The sequence below is a fragment of the Mugil cephalus genome, chromosome 12 (assembly GCF_022458985.1).
Source record: "Mugil cephalus isolate CIBA_MC_2020 chromosome 12, CIBA_Mcephalus_1.1, whole genome shotgun sequence".
NCBI classification, from domain to species: domain Eukaryota; kingdom Metazoa; phylum Chordata; class Actinopteri; order Mugiliformes; family Mugilidae; genus Mugil; species Mugil cephalus.
In genome coordinates, this window is record NC_061781.1 from 698,617 (window position 1) to 717,024 (window position 18,408).

Here is an 18,408-nt window from a genome sequence, read left to right on the forward strand (position 1 = left end):
TAGTATATTATCTTCTTGTTTTTCTCTTCTGTCCCTTTCCTGTGTTTGGGGGTTGTGAAGTGTGTATAAAGTTAAAGGTCAAAAGGTCAAAAGGTCATTTACCAGATGCCAGTTCGTAAAACGAACCAGGACATACAACCTAAAGCTTTGTTTGTGTAAGGGGGTTCTCGGGGATGACCATCCTATATAAGGTGACTGTGGGAGCTGAATGGCAGAGGGGATTCGACGATTGGCCAGAAGCTCTCTCAGATTCGGCAAGAGTTTGACATTCTTCTTTCTTGTAAATAAACCTTTTTAAATGCAAGATAAGACTTGTCAGCGGTGATCACTTCTTTCTTCAGCACATCAATATACAACAATTTTGGCGTCACGAACTTGGACGTGTTTGTGGCCTCTCAGCATCTGCTTTCAGTCCTGAGGAGCTGACTCCCGCATCAGCCGGCTTATATACAGGGTGAGTTTTTCACAATATAGTGCGCTGGTTTGCTCGTGGGGACTGTGCAGTGTTGCTGTGGGGACACACCGTTTAAGGCTCTTTGTGGGGTGGTTGTTGTGCTGCTGTTAGAAGTTGTTCATCGTTCTAAATTTCTAAATTTGAGGTTTTCTTTGCGTTGCTGGCAACGCAAAAGGGGGGAAAAGGACGATATAGATTTAAAGGAAATAAGAAGATAAGAAAAAGAGAAGTTAGGATTAAGGAATAAAAGGAAATAAGAGTAGGCCTACAAATAGAGAAAAAGTGAAGAAGAGAATAGAAAAGGAATAGAAGAAATAAGAGTAGAAAAGCCTAATTAGTAACATGAGGCGCTGAACTCACATCATGCAAAGTTAAGTGGACAGGCCCTTTACCGCTGTAACTAGTAAGACACATGGTCTTTAGTTGCAGTGTGAAAATTGGCTTTATTGGCTTCAAAGGAATTGGCTTAAAGTAAAAATAGGATAAAAAAAAAAGAGAGAGAGAGAACTCCTGGGCCCAGGGGGAATTTGGAACATTTCGATTTTTGTTTAAAAAAAGAGGTAAATTTAGAGGAAAATGGGAATAGAGGATATAAGAGTTAAATAGGATTAGAGAAAAAGGGGTTCTATAGCTTGAGGTTACTAGGGCAGGTCTAGGACCGCTAGAAAGAATCGCCTAAAAAAGAAAAGAGAAGAAAATAGGAATAGTTAATAGAGAAATGGAAATAAGTAGTTAGTGAAAAGAAGTTAGTTAGAAGTTAGAGAGAAGTTAGAGGCCTAGTTATTTGGAAGAGAAATGTGTGATCACTTTAAATTTGTATGCTTTGTATTTGTTGTTTGTGGATTCTTGAAGTGTGTGTGTGTCAACCGGTTTTATGAATTAATATGTTAGATTTTTATGGTGAATAAAAGGAATTAAATTTGGAAATAAGAGATTTAGTTGATAATAAAATAATAATATACTTCAGTATTTGCGAAATAGATGAGCCTTTAAAGGACGTTTGATAAATATAGTATGAGCCTTTTGTGGGGACTTTTTTGGTTAAAATACTATGAGCCTCTGCTTGGAGGACTTTGGAAACTGTTAAAATATATGAGCCCCAGAAAAAGGACTTTATATTTAGAGAAATAATAAAGGAAAGTGTTGGCAGGAATGTGTTAGTCACATTGAAGAGTGTATTGTACTTAGTGGTTTTCTACAATGTTAAAGTGTTTGCCTGTTGTCTCTTTTTATGGGGTGAGAGTTCAAGAAGGAAGCAAAAGGACAAGGGGGGTGTCTGGAGGCAGAGGAGAGAACAGGTGGTCTACCTCACATGAAACCTGAGGCTTGCAGACGACAGCACACGCATCTGAACCCAACAACAAGGCCAGTGTGATTTTATCCACAGACTCTTTCTAATCTACCTGCTTTTTGACCTCTATGCATTTGTTAATGGTTGATATTGATGATACATATATTGTTTGATTGGTAATCAGATTTGGGACAACAACAGTATATTCATTTGTTTGCACATAACATGTATGTTGCAGTTTGAGGCTTGGCAATGACTGACCATTCAAATAACAGAGTTTAATTTCGGCTGAGTTGGGGAAGCTGTACCTTGCAATTTGATCGGTTGTTTGTATATGGTTGATATTGTGTGTGGACCTGGCGTTGTTTGCTCTTACATCTGTAGGGTTGTTTTTGCATCCTCTGAAGTTGGCAAATTTATTCATTTGTTTGTTGATTGTGATAAAAAGGGGGAATATAGGTAGTAATAATAATAGTGTATCAATTAAAATAAACATAATAATAGGATAATAGAATAGAGTTAAGGTAATTTTTAATTAGGTTGAATTTGATTACAGATAAAAAGGGGGTGTTACTATTATATCAGAAATGGATAACTCAAAAGTAACTACTCCTGTTGAGGTAGTTCAGAAGAATAACCCTTTAATTAAAGGTATTGCAATGATGTCACAGAAATGGTGTAAGTGTTGGCCTGAAATTGAGGAACCATGGCCAGTGATAGGAACCTTTAATCCAGAAGTAATAAAAACAATACAGGTGCTTGTGACCACATATAAGGCAGACGAAAAGAAAGGAAGAAAAGGTGAAAGACGTAAACAGAAGAGACAAACGGAGCTTGGCATTCTCCAGTTGTTTGAGAAGGAGGGACAGAAATGGATGGAGATGAAGAAAGACTGTGAAGAGAAGACGGTAGATGAAATGAAAAAGAATGTGAAGAAAACAGAGAAGTTAATGGCAGAGATTGATGCACCCTTTTCACATGTAGTTCCAGTACAGAGACCTCCGCCGTATAAGAAGGAGATGGAGCTCAGGGAAGTTTATCCTCAGCTTCCGGTAATTAGTCAAGAGGGCAATTACCACATTAAGAATGAGGCTGAGCAGGTTATAGAAGTGGGGAAAGCAGAGACAACTATTAGGATGTATCCAAGTACAAAAAGTAAAAAGAAAACAACACGTTTGGAGACCGGAGGACGATTGAGAATTAAAAGGATGGATTTTGGAGAAGTGGAGGATCAGAGTGATGAAGAAGAAGCCATGGGAGGATATGATCCAGCAGTCAGACGACTACTGGCCAGAGCGGAAAGAAGAGGAGGTAAAACAGGAAGAAGAATGGAACTGAGAGATGAAAGTGAAGTTGAAGGTGAAAGTGTAAGTGAAAATGAGATTGAAAATGAGGACAGTGATGAAGAAAGCGAGAGTCCTTCTCTTGCTAAGAGAAAAACTGCTTATAGAGAAGAAGAAAGACGACAGATTTTAAGAGAAGTTGAAGAGAATATAGATCGATGCTGTAGATGTCTGGACAAATGCACTACACCAAAAGGAAGGAAGGCATTAGAAGACCAATTACAAGAACTGCAGATTCAGAAGAAAAAAGAGCGCGAAAACAGGTTCCCAAAAATTGGACAAGGAATATGAACTGCGTTCAAGGAAAGAGAAGAAGCCTGGTAAGATGTGTCCAGTTGTCATAAGAGGTCAGAATTTGGAGTATAAACCTTGGCAGAGTACTGACATGTCAGATATACTTGAGAAGTTACCTACTCTTCAAGATGAAGCACACCTTGGATCTCAAAGTTGGAAGAGATCATGGTGGGGACGCAAGCTGCAGTAGGAGACATTAAGAGATTGCTGGCTAATATACTTGGGGTTCCAGTCATGGGGGAGATTTTGCAGAGAGCTGGATTAAACCGTTATGTGGAAACTGCTGTAAATGATTCAGAGCTGTTTGCAGCAAATAGAGGTCGAGTATGGAGAGCATTGAAAGATACATTTCCAACAAATATACACCCCGACAACATTCTCATTGAGCCACTGGGACAGGAAGAAAATCCGAGAGCCTATGTGTCAAGAGCCTATCGAGTATGGAGAAATGTCCCAGGAAACGATCCAGAAGAAAGCCAGATGGAGCAATCAATTTTGCGAGCCAAGATACAGAAGGGGCTACCTCTACCAGTGCGGAGCAAATTGGCAGAAGTGGTTGGTTTTGGAAATATGGCGAAGGGTGTATATACAAACCATGTAGCACATCAAGTGGACCTGTATAGAAAGAAGGAGTATGATCAGAAGGAACAAGATCAAGAAACTCTTCGGAAACTCAATCAAATACAATTGGTGGATAACAAGAAGAAGGACTTCTGAGAGCAGATGTGCTGAAGATAACTCAAAATCCTATAAGCAATACGCCATTGTTGCCTTTACAGAAACCAGATGATTCCTATCGCTTGGTTCATGATTTGAGATTGCATCACACTCAGATAATGGAACATCTCCATGCTAGGATGAAACCTAAAGAAATAGCAATAGCTAAATGTGCAGCACATGAGAAGGATGTGTCAAGAGTCACTCAGGGTAATAGAGCGGCTGATGAGGCTGCAAAAGCAGTGACAGGAGCTGAGAAGTTGGGTAAAGTTTTCTTGGTCACACATGAAGTAGATTTGGAGGATAAGATTACAGTGAAAGATGTGGTCTTAATGCAGGAAGCTGTCTCTGAGGTGGATAAACAGTTGTGGGTAGATCGAGGGGCAACACGGGATTCTACTGGTCTTTGGAGAAATCAGGAGGGGTGTGATGGTTCCTCCAGGTCATATTCCAACGCCAAGGGATCCAATGCGTGAGTTGGTGGTGGATTTTGCCGATATGATAAAACCGGTTGCAGGTAAAAGAGGTACATGTTGGTCGTCGTGGATAGATTTTCACGATTGCCTGAGGCTTGTCCAACTAAGCGGAAGGATGTTCAGTCAGTTGCAAAGTTTCTGTGCAGGGAGGTCATAAGCAGGTGGGGACTTCCTGATCAAATATCTTCGGATAACGGGAAGGAGTTTGTGGATAAGACTGTGAAACTGATCTTACAAAAATTGGGGATTAAACAGCGTCAGGGGCAGTTTATCATCCACAGAGTCAAGGGAGAAATGTGTGTGTGTTGATGTTTGTTTTTAAATATATTGTGTCTATTTGTTTTAATGTTTGCAAAGATACTGGTGTGCTGTCTTTTCTCTACTTAGAAGGATATTGAAGGAGGATCACTGCAAGAAGCTGGGTGTTCGGGGACTGAAGGACCCTGAACTAGGACACTGTGATGAAGCTTTGCAGTGCCAGTGGGAAACGAATGGAGCAAAGTGGAAAAGAATCACAGTGCAAAATACTTTTGTTTTGTCAATGTTGTAATGAATGTAATTGAGTTATGTGTTTGTTAAGAAAGTGGATGTATTGGAACCTCAGTTGTTTTCTTTTTGTTTTCGGGGTGTTTAAGGAAAGTAATGCTAGGAAGGGAAAGGTCCAATGGAGGGTCCGATGGGTCGACCAGCCTGATGTTGGATATGGATTTGATTTATTTGCTGAGGTATCCATATATATACTCTGCTTAAGATATTTCCCTATAAAGTTTAGAAATCCTTCTTTTTTAGTAGGCTTGGAGTACTACTGTGTGGTCGCCTTAGACAGAGGGGCCGTGAGAGAATTTCCTGTCTAGATTGAAAGGTGGACATTTTAAGAAAGATGACTGTCTGATAGGTTTTCGCTCTCACACTCCATGAATTTGTAGTATTGTTAAGGGTTGTGCTGTAACTGGCACTGTAAGAAGGACATATCTTTCTGTTATAACAATGCATATGTTGAATGTGTGTATGTGTATTTTGGTGGTCGAGACTCTAGGAGCCTCGAAGGGGGGAAATATGTAGTATATTATCTTCTTGTTTTTCTCTTCTGTCCCTTTCCTGTGTTTGGGGGTTGTGAAGTGTGTATAAAGTTAAAGGTCAAAAGGTCAAAAGGTCATTTACCAGATGCCAGTTCGTAAAACGAACCAGGACATACAACCTAAAGCTTTGTTTGTGTAAGGGGGTTCTCGGGGATGACCATCCTATATAAGGTGACTGTGGGAGCTGAATGGCAGAGGGGATTCGACGATTGGCCAGAAGCTCTCTCAGATTCGGCAAGAGTTTGACATTCTTCTTTCTTGTAAATAAACCTTTTTAAATGCAAGATAAAACTTGTCAGCGGTGATCACTACTTTCTTCAGCACATCAATATACAACACTATCCTGTTGATCTTTATTGAGTGTAGTGACCTTGTCTGGCAGGGAGAGCAGTGCTACACCTCAGTCAATAGAGGGAGAGAAAAAAGGACAGAAAAGATATGGAAGGATAGACAGTGGAAGAGAGGCATGTGGTGCTGGTAGGAACTGGTGGTGTGTAGGGTTCTGTGCTTCCCAAATCACCTCACTCAGGTATGACTGGGTATAGGGGGGAGCTGTGTAGATCTCTGGAGAGATGAGAGAGTCCAGGGGGGAAAGGGTGTCCCAATAGAGGAGAGAAGTCTGCCATAGGGCACGTAGTGATAGAGTGAAAAAAAAAAATCCAGCCCTTAATAGCTGGGACTCATCAATTCTTCTTGATGTGATCCAGCATGGGCTGGCAGGTGACAACACACATGCATGTGGGCATTCCTTGGTGACTGCAGAATCTAAGTTGTGGAACCATTTTGCTGTGGGTTTGAATGGGATCATGGAAAATAAGTAATTAATTTGTGGCAAAATTTTCATTTTAACTGTTGCTATGCGTCCCAAAAGAGAGATGGGAAGGTTGGTCCAGCGCTTCAGGTCATCACAGATTTTCTCCAGTAGTGGATAAAGGTTCAGTTACACTATCTTAGATGAGATGTTTATGCCCAGGTATTTGATATTTCCTATGGAAAATGGAAGTTGGGGTTTATGGTCTGCAGGATCCCAAGCTTTGTATGTTATTGGTAATATTGTTGATTTGGACCAGTTGATTGAGTAGTCAGAGAGGGCTGAGAATTTTGAGAAACAATTATAAGCTTCCTGCAATGATCTCTGAGGTTGTTGCAAGTAAAGTAAAACATCGTCAACATATAAATTGATCTTATGTTCAGAGACGGATGAATGGATACCCTGGATACTGGAGTTCTGATGTATTGCTGATGTGAGCGGTTCAATGAATATAGCAAACAGTAGAGGAGAGAGGGGGCATCCTTGTCTTGTACCCTCTGTAAGGTGAAGCTTTGTGATGTGATACCATTAGTGGTGACTGCGGCCTTAGGTGAATTATACAGTGCAGAAACCCAGTGGATAAATGACTCTCCAAAGCCGAAATTTTGAAGGATGGCAAAGAGGAAAGCCCAGTTAACTTTATCAAAGGCTTTCTCAGCATCCAGTGATAAAACAATGGCTTCTGTGTTTCTACACTGCGACATGCTGATCAGGTTAAGGAGCCTTCTAACGTTATTTGTAGATTGTCGGCCTTTGATGAAAGCTGTTTGGGCATTGAGAATTATTGATGAAATTACTTTCTCTAGTCTAGATGCTAGTGCTTTTGAAATAATTTTGACATCTGTATTAATCAATGACAGAGGGCGATAGCTGGAAGGGAGTGTTGGGTTTTTATCTGGTTTTAAAAGTAATTTAATTGCAGCAGTATTTATTTGGGATCTTATGCAACCTGTGTTTTTGATTTCTGTAATGGTCCTTAGGAACAAGGGGGCCAGATCTGACCAGAAATGTTTCATAAATTCGGCAGAGAAACCATCTGTCCCAGGAGCCTTGCCCGTAGGCATGTTTTCTAATGCTGTTAATGAGTCCTGAATTGCACTTATAAGAGATTTTTCTCTGTTGCGTTGGAGTTGACTTGCAAGAAATTTGCCTGATTTATTGCTATGCTCAAAATTTTGGTATCTAAGTTGTTGAAGTACGAATTCAGTTTTTTTTGTCAAGATATTTTCTAATTGTAGTTTCGCATTTTTTAGTTGGGTCCATAAGTGTTCATCTGGGTTTGCGGTGTATTGTTTTGTTATTTCTTTAATCTTATCTCAATGTTTTTTTTTCTGCTTGTTGGTCCTGTTTTTTCTTGTAAGAGGAGTAAGATATAATTTTGCCTCTGATTACGGCTTTCCCTGTTTCCCAGATCAGAGATGGGGATAAATTTGGAGAGTCATTTATTTCCAAAAACCCCTTCCATTCCTTCCTTAGTAATGAGTCAAATTCAGGGTCCCTCAGTAATGAGGTGTTAAGGCACCATGTGGGTGATGGTTTTAGGGAAGATTCTATTTGAAGGTGGAGGTAGAGTGTATAATACTGGTGTTGATTTGTTGTACAATAGAATTGTTTGACAGAAAAAAGTCAGTTCTAGAAAAGGAGTGGTGTACTGGGTAAAAGAAAGTGTATTCCCTCTTTTTTTGGGTTTTTGATCCTCCAACCATCGCCAAGTCCATACTCATCCATGTATTTTTTGAGGACTTTGGCTGATTGTGATTTTTTTGTGTGTGTGGAGTTATGGGACCGATCTGGAGAGGGATTCAGACTGTGTTAAAGTCCCCTCCAATGATTGTAATGGGGGTGATAGCTATGTCAGATGATTGTGGAAAGACTTTGTGAAAGAAGGCCAGATCATTGTTATTTGGGGCATAAATGTTTGCAATTGTGTATAATTTATTAAAGATTGATGCCTGAATGATGATGTATCGACCTTCTGTGTCTGTTATCAGTTTGTTTAAGGTAAATACGAGTGTCTTGTGGACCAAAATTGAGACTCCTCTTTGTCTACTATTGAAACAAGAAGAGAAAACTTGGTTAAAATTTGGATCTGTAAGAGATTTTTCTTCTGAATCTTGTGAGTTTCTTGAATGAGTAAGATATCGGCTTGTAATTTAGAGATACAATCCATAATTTTAAATTTTTTTGCCTGCGAGCGAAGGCCATGCACATTCCAAGATACGACAGTTAACGGAGACATTGAGATTGAAAGCATTCAGTCCTTCTTTGTATGTTGTGTTGGTAGAGGATTTTGTATGTCTTTACGGGGCCGTCTGCTGCTGTCAGCATGAAAGGATTTACAGACAGGAGAGAGATCAGGAGGTGAGTGTTGGAATGATCGATTATACCTGGTACAAACAATGTCATACAAACATATCAACAATAGCATCAGTTCCTGGAAAATGGATAGTTAACTTAATAACATGAGCACCACGAAAAAGGAAATTATTGTGTTGGAGATATGTGGAGGGGTAAGGGGGTGAGTGGAGGAGTGTGGAGGTCAGGGAGACATGGGCAGAGGGAGAAGGAAAAAAGGGGGGGGGGTGTATGAGGTGGGTAAAAAGGTAATAGAAGCAGTTTTTCTTTGATGTTTTTTTATATTCTAAATATTTATATTTATATATACAAATGTATACCTCATTGATGTAGATACAAATAACAAATATACATGGCTTATTTTTCTTAATACTTATCCGTCAGTAGAGCCAGGGGGTGATGTTTGCATCCCGGAACAGCTGACCGTCGATACAGATTTTGTCCACTGTGAGCGCGGCCCTCTTTCCTCTCTGCCGATGATCCTTGAGGATCGGGTACAGCACTTTACGCCTCTCGTTGATTTCTTTCGGGAATTGGTCGTTAATTCCGAAAGAGGTGCCCTTGAGTTCGCGTCCTTTGCTCTTCAATAGTACCTTCTGTTGAAAATGTTCGAATTTTGCAATGATGGGACACAGACGGTTTCCTCCTCGGGCTCCGAGCCGGTGGACGCGGTGAAAGGAGATGGTTTTCACCGTCTCCGTTGGCAGTTTGAGAGCGGTGGTCATGGTGTTTTTAATCAGGGCCTCTGGATTGTTGGGGAGCTCTCTGAGGTTCCTGAGAAAATTAGGTTGTCCCGCATACTCTTTGATTGTATGTCCAGGACAGTCTCTTTCCGCTGTTTATTTTCTTTTTTGAGCTGGTTTACCTCCACTGTAATGGAGGTGACGTCAGCTCGCAGCTCAGCGTTATCTCTTGAGATCCTTGATCTCCTGGTGCATAGGGCTTAGCAGATCTAGTTTTTTATTAATAGACTCAAGTACTGATACCTCAGCTGGACATTAGGACGCTTATGATACCTCAGCTGTTATTAGGACGCTTGTGTCCGTAGAGGAGTCAGCTTTCTTTCTCTTGGACGGATTGTCAGAATGCTCCATGACGCACCGCAGGTAGTACTCGTCGATAAAGTTTTCCAGGGCCTCCACTCTGGCGGTATTTCAATGTTTTAATTTAACTTTTTTGATTGCGAGTGGAGTCCGTGGATCTCTGTTGATATTATACTATAAAGTCTTTATTTGATCGGTTTAATCTTGCAGCGTTATGCCGCCAACAATTCAAAACTTCACCCGTCTCGTGAGATCACAGCATCTCGCGATCTCCTGCCTCTCCCGGTTTGATGCCATTTGTCCGGACTAAAATATAATATATAATATATAAATACACTTATGATTCAGAGATTAATGTCTTTAATTAAAAAAAAAATTAGTTCTGTTATGAGTTATGGGTCACATTTCACATCTGGGCTATAATAAAAAAAATGGGTAATGTAGTGATGACTTTCAAAATGTTCTCTGCCCAGATGAGAAGTCCTGATAGTCCAGTTCTTCATCTCATGTAGAATATCTGGATCCCCTCAATTTTACACAGACAAATAGACATGTAAAATAATGTATTTGTTATATGTACAGAATGCGTATGTGTTATTGTGAATGTTATTACGAATATTTACATTCTGGTTCCTCAATCTTAATTTACATTACAGTCTAACTTAAACTACTAACATATAAGCTCATTTCAACATCTAGACTAAAGTTACATCTGGATCCATACGGTGATATAACATTAATATTTTAACATAACTGAATGCAGCTCAACACATCAAACCATCAAACCAAGTCTGTCATTGTTACCATGACACTGGTTCTATAGAACGGAAAAGGAAAAATTAATGTTTCCTACTTTGCGTGGTGGATAAACATTTCCCAAACTGACACACTTTATTAAGTATTATTGGCTATTTACATTCTGACTTCGGTGGCGGTTTGTTGGATAGCTTCCCGTTATCCTGGTTAACAGGAGCTTCGTTGGAATGCTTATTCATTAGCTTGCTAATTACATAGTTAACTTCAGCTACTAGCCTAGCTATATTGGGCACTGACACCAACCATAAAAATAATTCTCCAAATTCACTTACTGGAGGTGCAGCAAAGCAAACAACTATTATTTTTTATTTTAAATAATCCAAAATGGACCAAAACCTCAAACTCAGACAAAAGGTTTTCATTAGCTCAGGTGAGGGCTAGCAGAGAGACCAAGGCTAGTAGCTAGCGGTCTCTGGCAGCACCCATGTGTCACCTGTCACTCAAAGGGGGAACGCCCTTAATTATGCAGAATTTTAAAAGTTAATATAGTGACTATAATCGTGTTTGTGAGAGAGTTTGATAGTAAGTGTGCGTGACTATAGTAGTATTTGAGAGAGTATGATAGTAAGTGTGCATGACTATAGTAGTGTTTAAGAGAGTATGATGTAAAATATGAGAATTCCCTATGGGAAATTTTGAAGGGGCTATGGGGGGCTATGCCGGGGGTACCGTCTCTGTCAACCTGGGAATTAGCACTTTGTCTACATTTAGCACAGTTAGCTTACAGTGACCACGGTTAACCTGCACTTAGCATACTTAACTCACATTTAACACAGTTAGCTTACGGTTAGCATAGTTAGTCTACATTTAGCACAGTTAGCCTGCATTTAGTTCAGTCCACCCACATGTCGCACACTTAACCCACATTTAGCACAGTAAGCATACGGTCAGCAGAGTTAGCTTACTGTTAGCACAGTTAGCCTGTGTGTGACAAAGTAATGCACGCTTGCGCGCACATATATGTCTTTGTGCGTGTGCATCCTCTTTGTGTGTGTGTATTTGTAACTGTACATAAAGCTACCTGTGTGTTTCTGAGTAGCACGCTTACGTGTGTGTGTGTATGTGTGAGAGGAGGGTGCGCTTGCGCGCACATGTTTGTGTGTAACTGTAATCACAAAGTTACTTGTGTAGTGTGTGTGTGTGTGTGCGTGTGAGGAGGGCGCGCTTGTGCGCGCATGTGTGTGTAATTGTAATCACAAAGTTACGTGTGTAGTGTGTGTTGGTGTGTTTTGTTGTAAGTTAGCACCTTGTATGTACTCCTTGTAGAGTACATATTTTGGACACACTCACGAGTTAAAGACAAAGGTCCCTTCTCCTTTTCTCAGAAAATCTTTGCATTGAAGTGAATGGAGAGCAGACAGGTACTTTACCACGATCAGAGGCTCGCAGTTTAAATTCTGTATGTCTCACTGCTTTGCCGAGCACATTGTGAGAGACACAACAAGTTTGTCTACAACTGTGGAAAAAATCATGTGTCTAGTGTGTAAATTGCGGCCGGGACGAGCGTGGAAAGAGAAAAATCTCAGGCGATTTCACACACGTTCTTTCACTCTAAGTACCAACATTCCGCACTCTAAAACGAGATTCAAGAAACATTTTCATGGTCATTGAACAGTGATTGATCAACAACAATAAGATGTATTAAAACGAGGAATACACAAGGCTTGTGTCTACATTTTAAAGTTTATATGAAGTCTATAGGTGAAAGTATGCCTGAGCAGTAGACCTTTGAAAAACTGTATTTTTTGCATGTTTTTTTTTTTCGGCCGTCCCATTCATTTTCAATGGGAAATTTATCACAGTTTTTCGCAGCTTAGGTCACGAAAAATTCGTATTTCGGAAAGAAAAGTAATAGCACACCGAACCCGAATGAGCCGCATGTTTTGATGCATAACTTGCCCTACAGCTCAAAGAGCTGTAGGGCAAGTTAGGGACGAAAGTTAGGGACGAAAACAGGGAGGAAATGAGAAAAAAAGAAGAAGAAGAAGAAGAAACATGCGGGATAACAATAGGGGCTCGGGCGTTGCCTTGTAGCCCCTAATAAGAAAAAACACGCGGGATAATACTAATATTACTAATTATTTCCTAAACAGCCTCTCATACACTAACGTCTGTTACTGTAATTATATATATATAATTCTTCTGAGTGTCACCTTTCAGTGGAGCCCAAGATTATGACTGTATGGTGAAACGTTCAAAAGTTATGGCCTTTTTATTCAAAATGTGTCCAAATGGCACATGTTGGAAAAAGCCTGGTTATATCCTTTAGACAAAAGGGTAAAAGAAACTTAGTTTTGGTTATTTTTATAGGCAATTTGAACTGTAATGTAAGTGAGACATTATGTTATGATAATTTTGTGTTATCCAGATGAGATCTGTCCTCAGTTTCCTCTGCAGGCATCAGAAAAAAAAATAAATAAAAACAGGCGAACCCATCAACATTTTAACTGTGTGAGAACTTTGATTCCTCAAGAACAATACCTGATTCTGACTTTTGTGATAGAAACATCAGAGTCTTAGCTTCCAAACAAGACAAAGACCATGCATGAGCTGTTCATGAACAGCATTCAATTTACTTTGGGTATGTCCTAAATAGTTTTTTTCTGCAAAAAGGCCGGAATGGATATGGAAGCAATCTTCCAGGTTCAATGAATACAGGATCGTCTAGAGCTAAAACACAATCTGGGTTCCAGTCTGTGCTATCCTGAACTATCCTGAGCTCAGTTCATCACCAGCTACAAACAAATAAATGAAAGTCACCTCAATCCTCTCATGAAAGAACATCATGATCATGTTGGGATACAACAGGCAGCAGGTTGAACGTTGTGTCAAGGAAAATGTTCAAGTGGAAGGATTTGAGAAAAGGGTTAGAAAAGCTGTGATGTCTTATCAACTGGGCCAGAACAGAACCAAGGGTCATGGACGGAATGGAAGAATTATTGAGGAGGAGGAAGAAGAAGAAGAGGAGGAGGTCAAAGGTCAAAGAATGAGAAGAACCAGAAACAGGGTCCATGCTGGCTTCTGACCTCTGATGAAAATTCAGAACTGGACCATGGAGACCTGAAGGAAGGCAGTAGACCTTTGACCTGAGATAATCCTGTTCTCCGTGATCTCTATGTGATGTTGTGTATGAATATTGAAATAAACATGCTGACCAGAGCAGATGAGTTATAGTGACTTACCGCTCACCCTGTCTCCCCCCACTCTTGGGATTGACCAGGACCAGCAGCGGGTGAGTCCCAGGCAGAGGGGTGATCTGGAGACAGGAAGAAGAGGCTTCACTCACATATAGTTGAGGGGCCTATGCGGGAGCTACTGCGGAACAGAGGGTCTTACCTGCAGCGCCTGGCCATCTCCAGGAGAGAACTTGAATGTCTGGCTGTTGTCATCAGGGCTGGTGCTGGGCGGCGACTCCCCCTCACCTCGCTTTGCCACAGAATGACGGTCCTGGGGGGGGGGGGGGGGGGGGGGGTGAGGCAGTAAGATCTCTATTTTTGTAGAATATCTTCCTCAGGGATAGGTAAATGGTGTCCCCAGTTGTAACAACACAGTTCACTAGATGGCAGGCGCCACTTCCTAGCCATGGCGAAAACCCATTGACTGTATATGGAATAATTACGGGAATGAAGCACAAAGTGGGCCGCACTTGCCATGTTGGATGAGCTTTCCTTGCCCACACTCACTTCAAAGTAGAGCGAAAGCAGCCTGACCATTGAGACCCATCCACCCAACTCACCACTACCTGTTGGCTCAGGCTACCGCCTTATGTGAATGCGTCAGTTTAGGGGACCTCTTCAAGGGGGCCCACCTTAACAAATGTTGAACAAATGTGGAGACATCCCTGAGCGTCAGCCACTTTTCCACTGCTTATGACTGCTTATGGTAAAACAGTGCTAAGTTTTTAATGTCAGTAGGAGAACTTTCTAAGGGTTTCCCACTTTTTTCACAATAAAGTTTAAACTACAGCAGTGGCATGTGAAGTCTTCAATGAGACCTTCCTAAGGGACCCCCATCTGAAACAACAGCAGTGCCAATGTGTTAAGTCATAGTAGTCATAAGCCCCTTTCACATCCAGCGAGAAACCTCAATGTGAAAGGGTCGAACCGGGTCAACAACTCGGCAATCGACCCCGGATTTTATTGGCTTGGCTCAACATGGCTCCGATGTGAACAGGAATGCCGCGTTGACCCGTGTTTTTCACTCTGACGCTGATATATCTGCCGATTACATTCTGACTCAACAGCCTGACAGACAGTATTATTGTAGAAACGTCAGCTCAAAAACAAGTTTTGGTCTATTCCCATAAAGTTTGATCTCTGAAGGGCAGTGATTTTATTTTCAAATAAATCAATGTGTTCTCACATGATAATTAATGGAAGCGCATAGGTGAACGGCAACTGTGTGACTGTGTATACACAGCTTGTATAGCAATATCCCACACTTTTTTAACGATCAAGGAATCACACTGCATCCGAGGAAAAGAGGAGATTTGGCATCAGATATCGTGCACTGTGCAGGACAGAGTGATTTATTCTAATATCAGCAGCCTTTTGAAAGAGCGGGGGTTTGACTGGTCCATTCTTCAGGTCATCAACAAACTGGAATGTCTGTGAAGGTTCTCAGTCATCCAGGTCATGGTAATCCAAAAGGTGTTGAATAAGACAACTGGACTTGTAGAATTTTTTGAAGACGTTTCATTACTCATCTGAGTAGCTCCTTCAGTTCTGATAGACTAGTGGGAAGTTGATGTTTAAATAGGAAAACTATGTGGGTAACACCCACATGAAACTTACTTGACCTGAAACTGGTGCCTCTACTTCCATAATGGCTGGGTACTTACCTATCATTAAGAAGGGGGACTGTGTGCCTAGGCTACTTACCCTATGAATGGTGCTCTAACACAGCTATTGTCAGTGGGAGACTTTTAACAATAAACTTCAAACTACATCAGCTTTTAATGCCAGCAGGAGACATCCTTGGGGGTGACCCACTTGACAAAACTTGTTCCCTGACCAACAATGTAGTTTGGCTCCAGGGTATTGACCACTGCTACACCTAAAATAAAAATTAAATTTGTCCTGCAACACCCTCCTGGCAGTGTCCAATGAATTCAGTCACTTGTTCTTTCATGAAGAACCAGGACCAGCTGTTGCCCTGTATCAATCTGGTTTCTGTTTCCAGCAGCTCTGCATGTCTTCAACTGATACATTAACTCCAGACTGTGCAGATGGAGAAAACACTCTCACCAGGACAACAGGGCAGATGTACGATGGCAGGAGAGTGTGGTCCCTCAAGGCTCCTCCGTCACACTCTGGCCTCACATTGGATGCACACTTGTTATGGAGCTGCAGAGCAGAAACAGAAACAGAAGAATAGTGGGTGTAATCCATCTGTGACTGTGACTATATTAAACATTCCTGGTATGAAATTCTGCACCTCTGAGTGACTGGAGGTATTGATTGGTTATTATGCCATGCAGTAACAATCAGAAAGAAATTGATTAGTGTTTCTGTGGAGGGAGAGAGATCTAATGCTTCTGGCAGGTTTGATGAAGAGCAAACTTTAATTCAACACTGACATCTGGTGGATTAGAAAAGTATTAAAACTGAGAAGGTGAAGTTCAGGATAAATCACACTTCAAAAAAAAACAGAGTAAATTAATTTTAAAAACACTCATGTCAAGATGATGGCCTGATGTAGTAGACTGTATATGTTGTTTGCACCTTAATTAAATTATTTTTATATCGGTGTTTTTCTGCTGAAAAATTAAAATTTAAAGTATCTTGTGTGCACATATCTCATCATATTATGTCTTATCATGTCTTATCTCATCTCATCATGTTTCTTCATCTCTTGTCTTGTCCTGTCATAGTTTACCTTGTCTCATCTCATCTTGTCATGTCTCATAATCTCATTTTGTGGGATGTCTTGTCTCATCTTATCACATCCTATCATGTCTCATCTCCCCATACCTCATCATCTCTTGTCTTGTCTTATCATAGCTTACCTCGTCTCATCTCATCTTATCTTGTCATGTATTATAATCTCGTCTTGGGTCCCGTCTCATCTTATCTCTTCTCATCTTATCATATTTTCTTATTTTGCCATGTCTTATCTTACTCCCTCTCCTCTCATCATATCTCATCATCTTTTGTCTTGTCATATAGTATCTTATCATGTCTTTTCTTATCTCATCTGCATATTGTCTCATCTCATTTTCTCTCATCAGGCTTTATTCTCCTTTATTTCTGTGTACCTAATAATCTATGTCAAGATTTTAAGTCTATCTTTTCATGATTAAATTACTTGCATAGTATTTTTTTAGGGTAGGGAAACAAAATGTGAAGTCAATAAGGTTAAAATTCTAATTCTCTTAATAAATTATCTCAAATTACAACTCAATTAACTCAAATTTCTGTCCATGACTTTGAATTCTGAGGTTTGTTGATCTAATCCTGAAAAATAAAACCTCCATACATGTGTTCTAACATATTTTATGTGAAGATTTGTGAGGACTAAATATCCTGAAAGTGATTAAATGTCACTGTGGATCAGGAATGATTGAAACTCACTGTGGTCTGACACCACACACAGTGCAGGCCTGTCAGGCCCTGGTAATACTTGATGCTTCGGTGGCAGCGGTCGCACTTTGTCGGAGAATTACCCTCCATCCACACATGCTGCGTAGCCTGGAGAACACAGAGAGAAACATGATATGGTGTTTTTACTATTTCTTTTAGTTATTACCAAAAATTAGATGCTGTGCCCACTGTGACTAAAAGTTGGTACATTAAAAGGGAAATAACAGAGTGAAGAAAAAACAAACATGCTCTGATCTCTTCATATTTATTTGTAAAACAAAGTAGTAGGTCCTGATCAGATATTTATTTATTTAACATCTGTCCTGAGTGATATGATCTCAATTGTTTAGGTTTAAGTCCAGGTGTGGGGACAGATCTGGTTTCAATCCACATGTGGATTTGGACTGGGACACATTTGACCTCATTCCTTTGGTAGTGTGAACACAAAATGAGTCTTGGGTACGAGGAGTTTAACTCATTCACTAATAGAAATGATCACCTGAATAAGTGATGTCTGTTCATTAGTAATGAGAGCCTTTTAAAAGATTATATCCTTGGAGCTCTTCGCTAATCAAAAGAATTCAATCTAAACTGCAATCAACTGATGAAATGACTGAATATGAGGAGGATGTGTGGAATTGTGTCTAGCCCCTCCCTCCCTCCTTCCCTCCCTTCCTTCCTTCCTTCCTTCTTCAGAAATAAAGAAGAACTTAATGTATGAGAAACCAAGTCAGCAAACAGCTAGCTAGGTAGAGACCCATTAGAGACAGCAGCTGTTACAATATTCTACTACCACATGATGGCACTGGTTATTCACAGACAAACAAACTGAGATCAGATCTTAGATCTAATGCCTCCCAGCAAGAACGTCCAAGATCAAGTCCAGCTCGGACCTTTCTGGGTGAAGTTTGCATGTTCTCCCTGTCTGTCTGGTGGGTTTACTCCATGTACTCCAGTTTCCTCCCACCTCCAACGACATGCTCTTTAGGCTACTTAATTGATTCTAACTTGACCATTGGTGACTCTAAATTGACCCTATGGGTGAGTGTGAGTACGAATAGTTGTTTGTCTATGTGTTAACCCTGCAATAGGTTATCCACAGGGCCAGAATTAAGATGCAAGTTTTATAGTAGTTCTTAATAGTTAAG

The 18,408-nt window shown here is 40.5% G+C and overlaps 1 protein-coding gene across 7 annotated transcripts in view; it reads right to left on the reverse strand.

Moving 5' to 3' along the window:
* The window catches only part of LOC125018276 (diacylglycerol kinase beta), a 200,619-nt gene that overhangs the window by 94,552 nt on the left and 87,659 nt on the right, over positions 1-18,408 (reverse strand). For all 7 annotated transcript variants that reach the window (XM_047602081.1, XM_047602082.1, XM_047602078.1 and 4 more), the window contains 4 exons: positions 17,252-17,368; positions 15,926-16,024; positions 14,016-14,126; positions 13,862-13,935 (listed from right to left, as the gene is read on the reverse strand). In XM_047602081.1, coding sequence (XP_047458037.1) covers positions 13,862-13,935; positions 14,016-14,126; positions 15,926-16,024; positions 17,252-17,368 — 401 coding nt within the window. The remainder of the gene's footprint in view (positions 1-13,861; positions 13,936-14,015; positions 14,127-15,925; positions 16,025-17,251; positions 17,369-18,408) is intronic.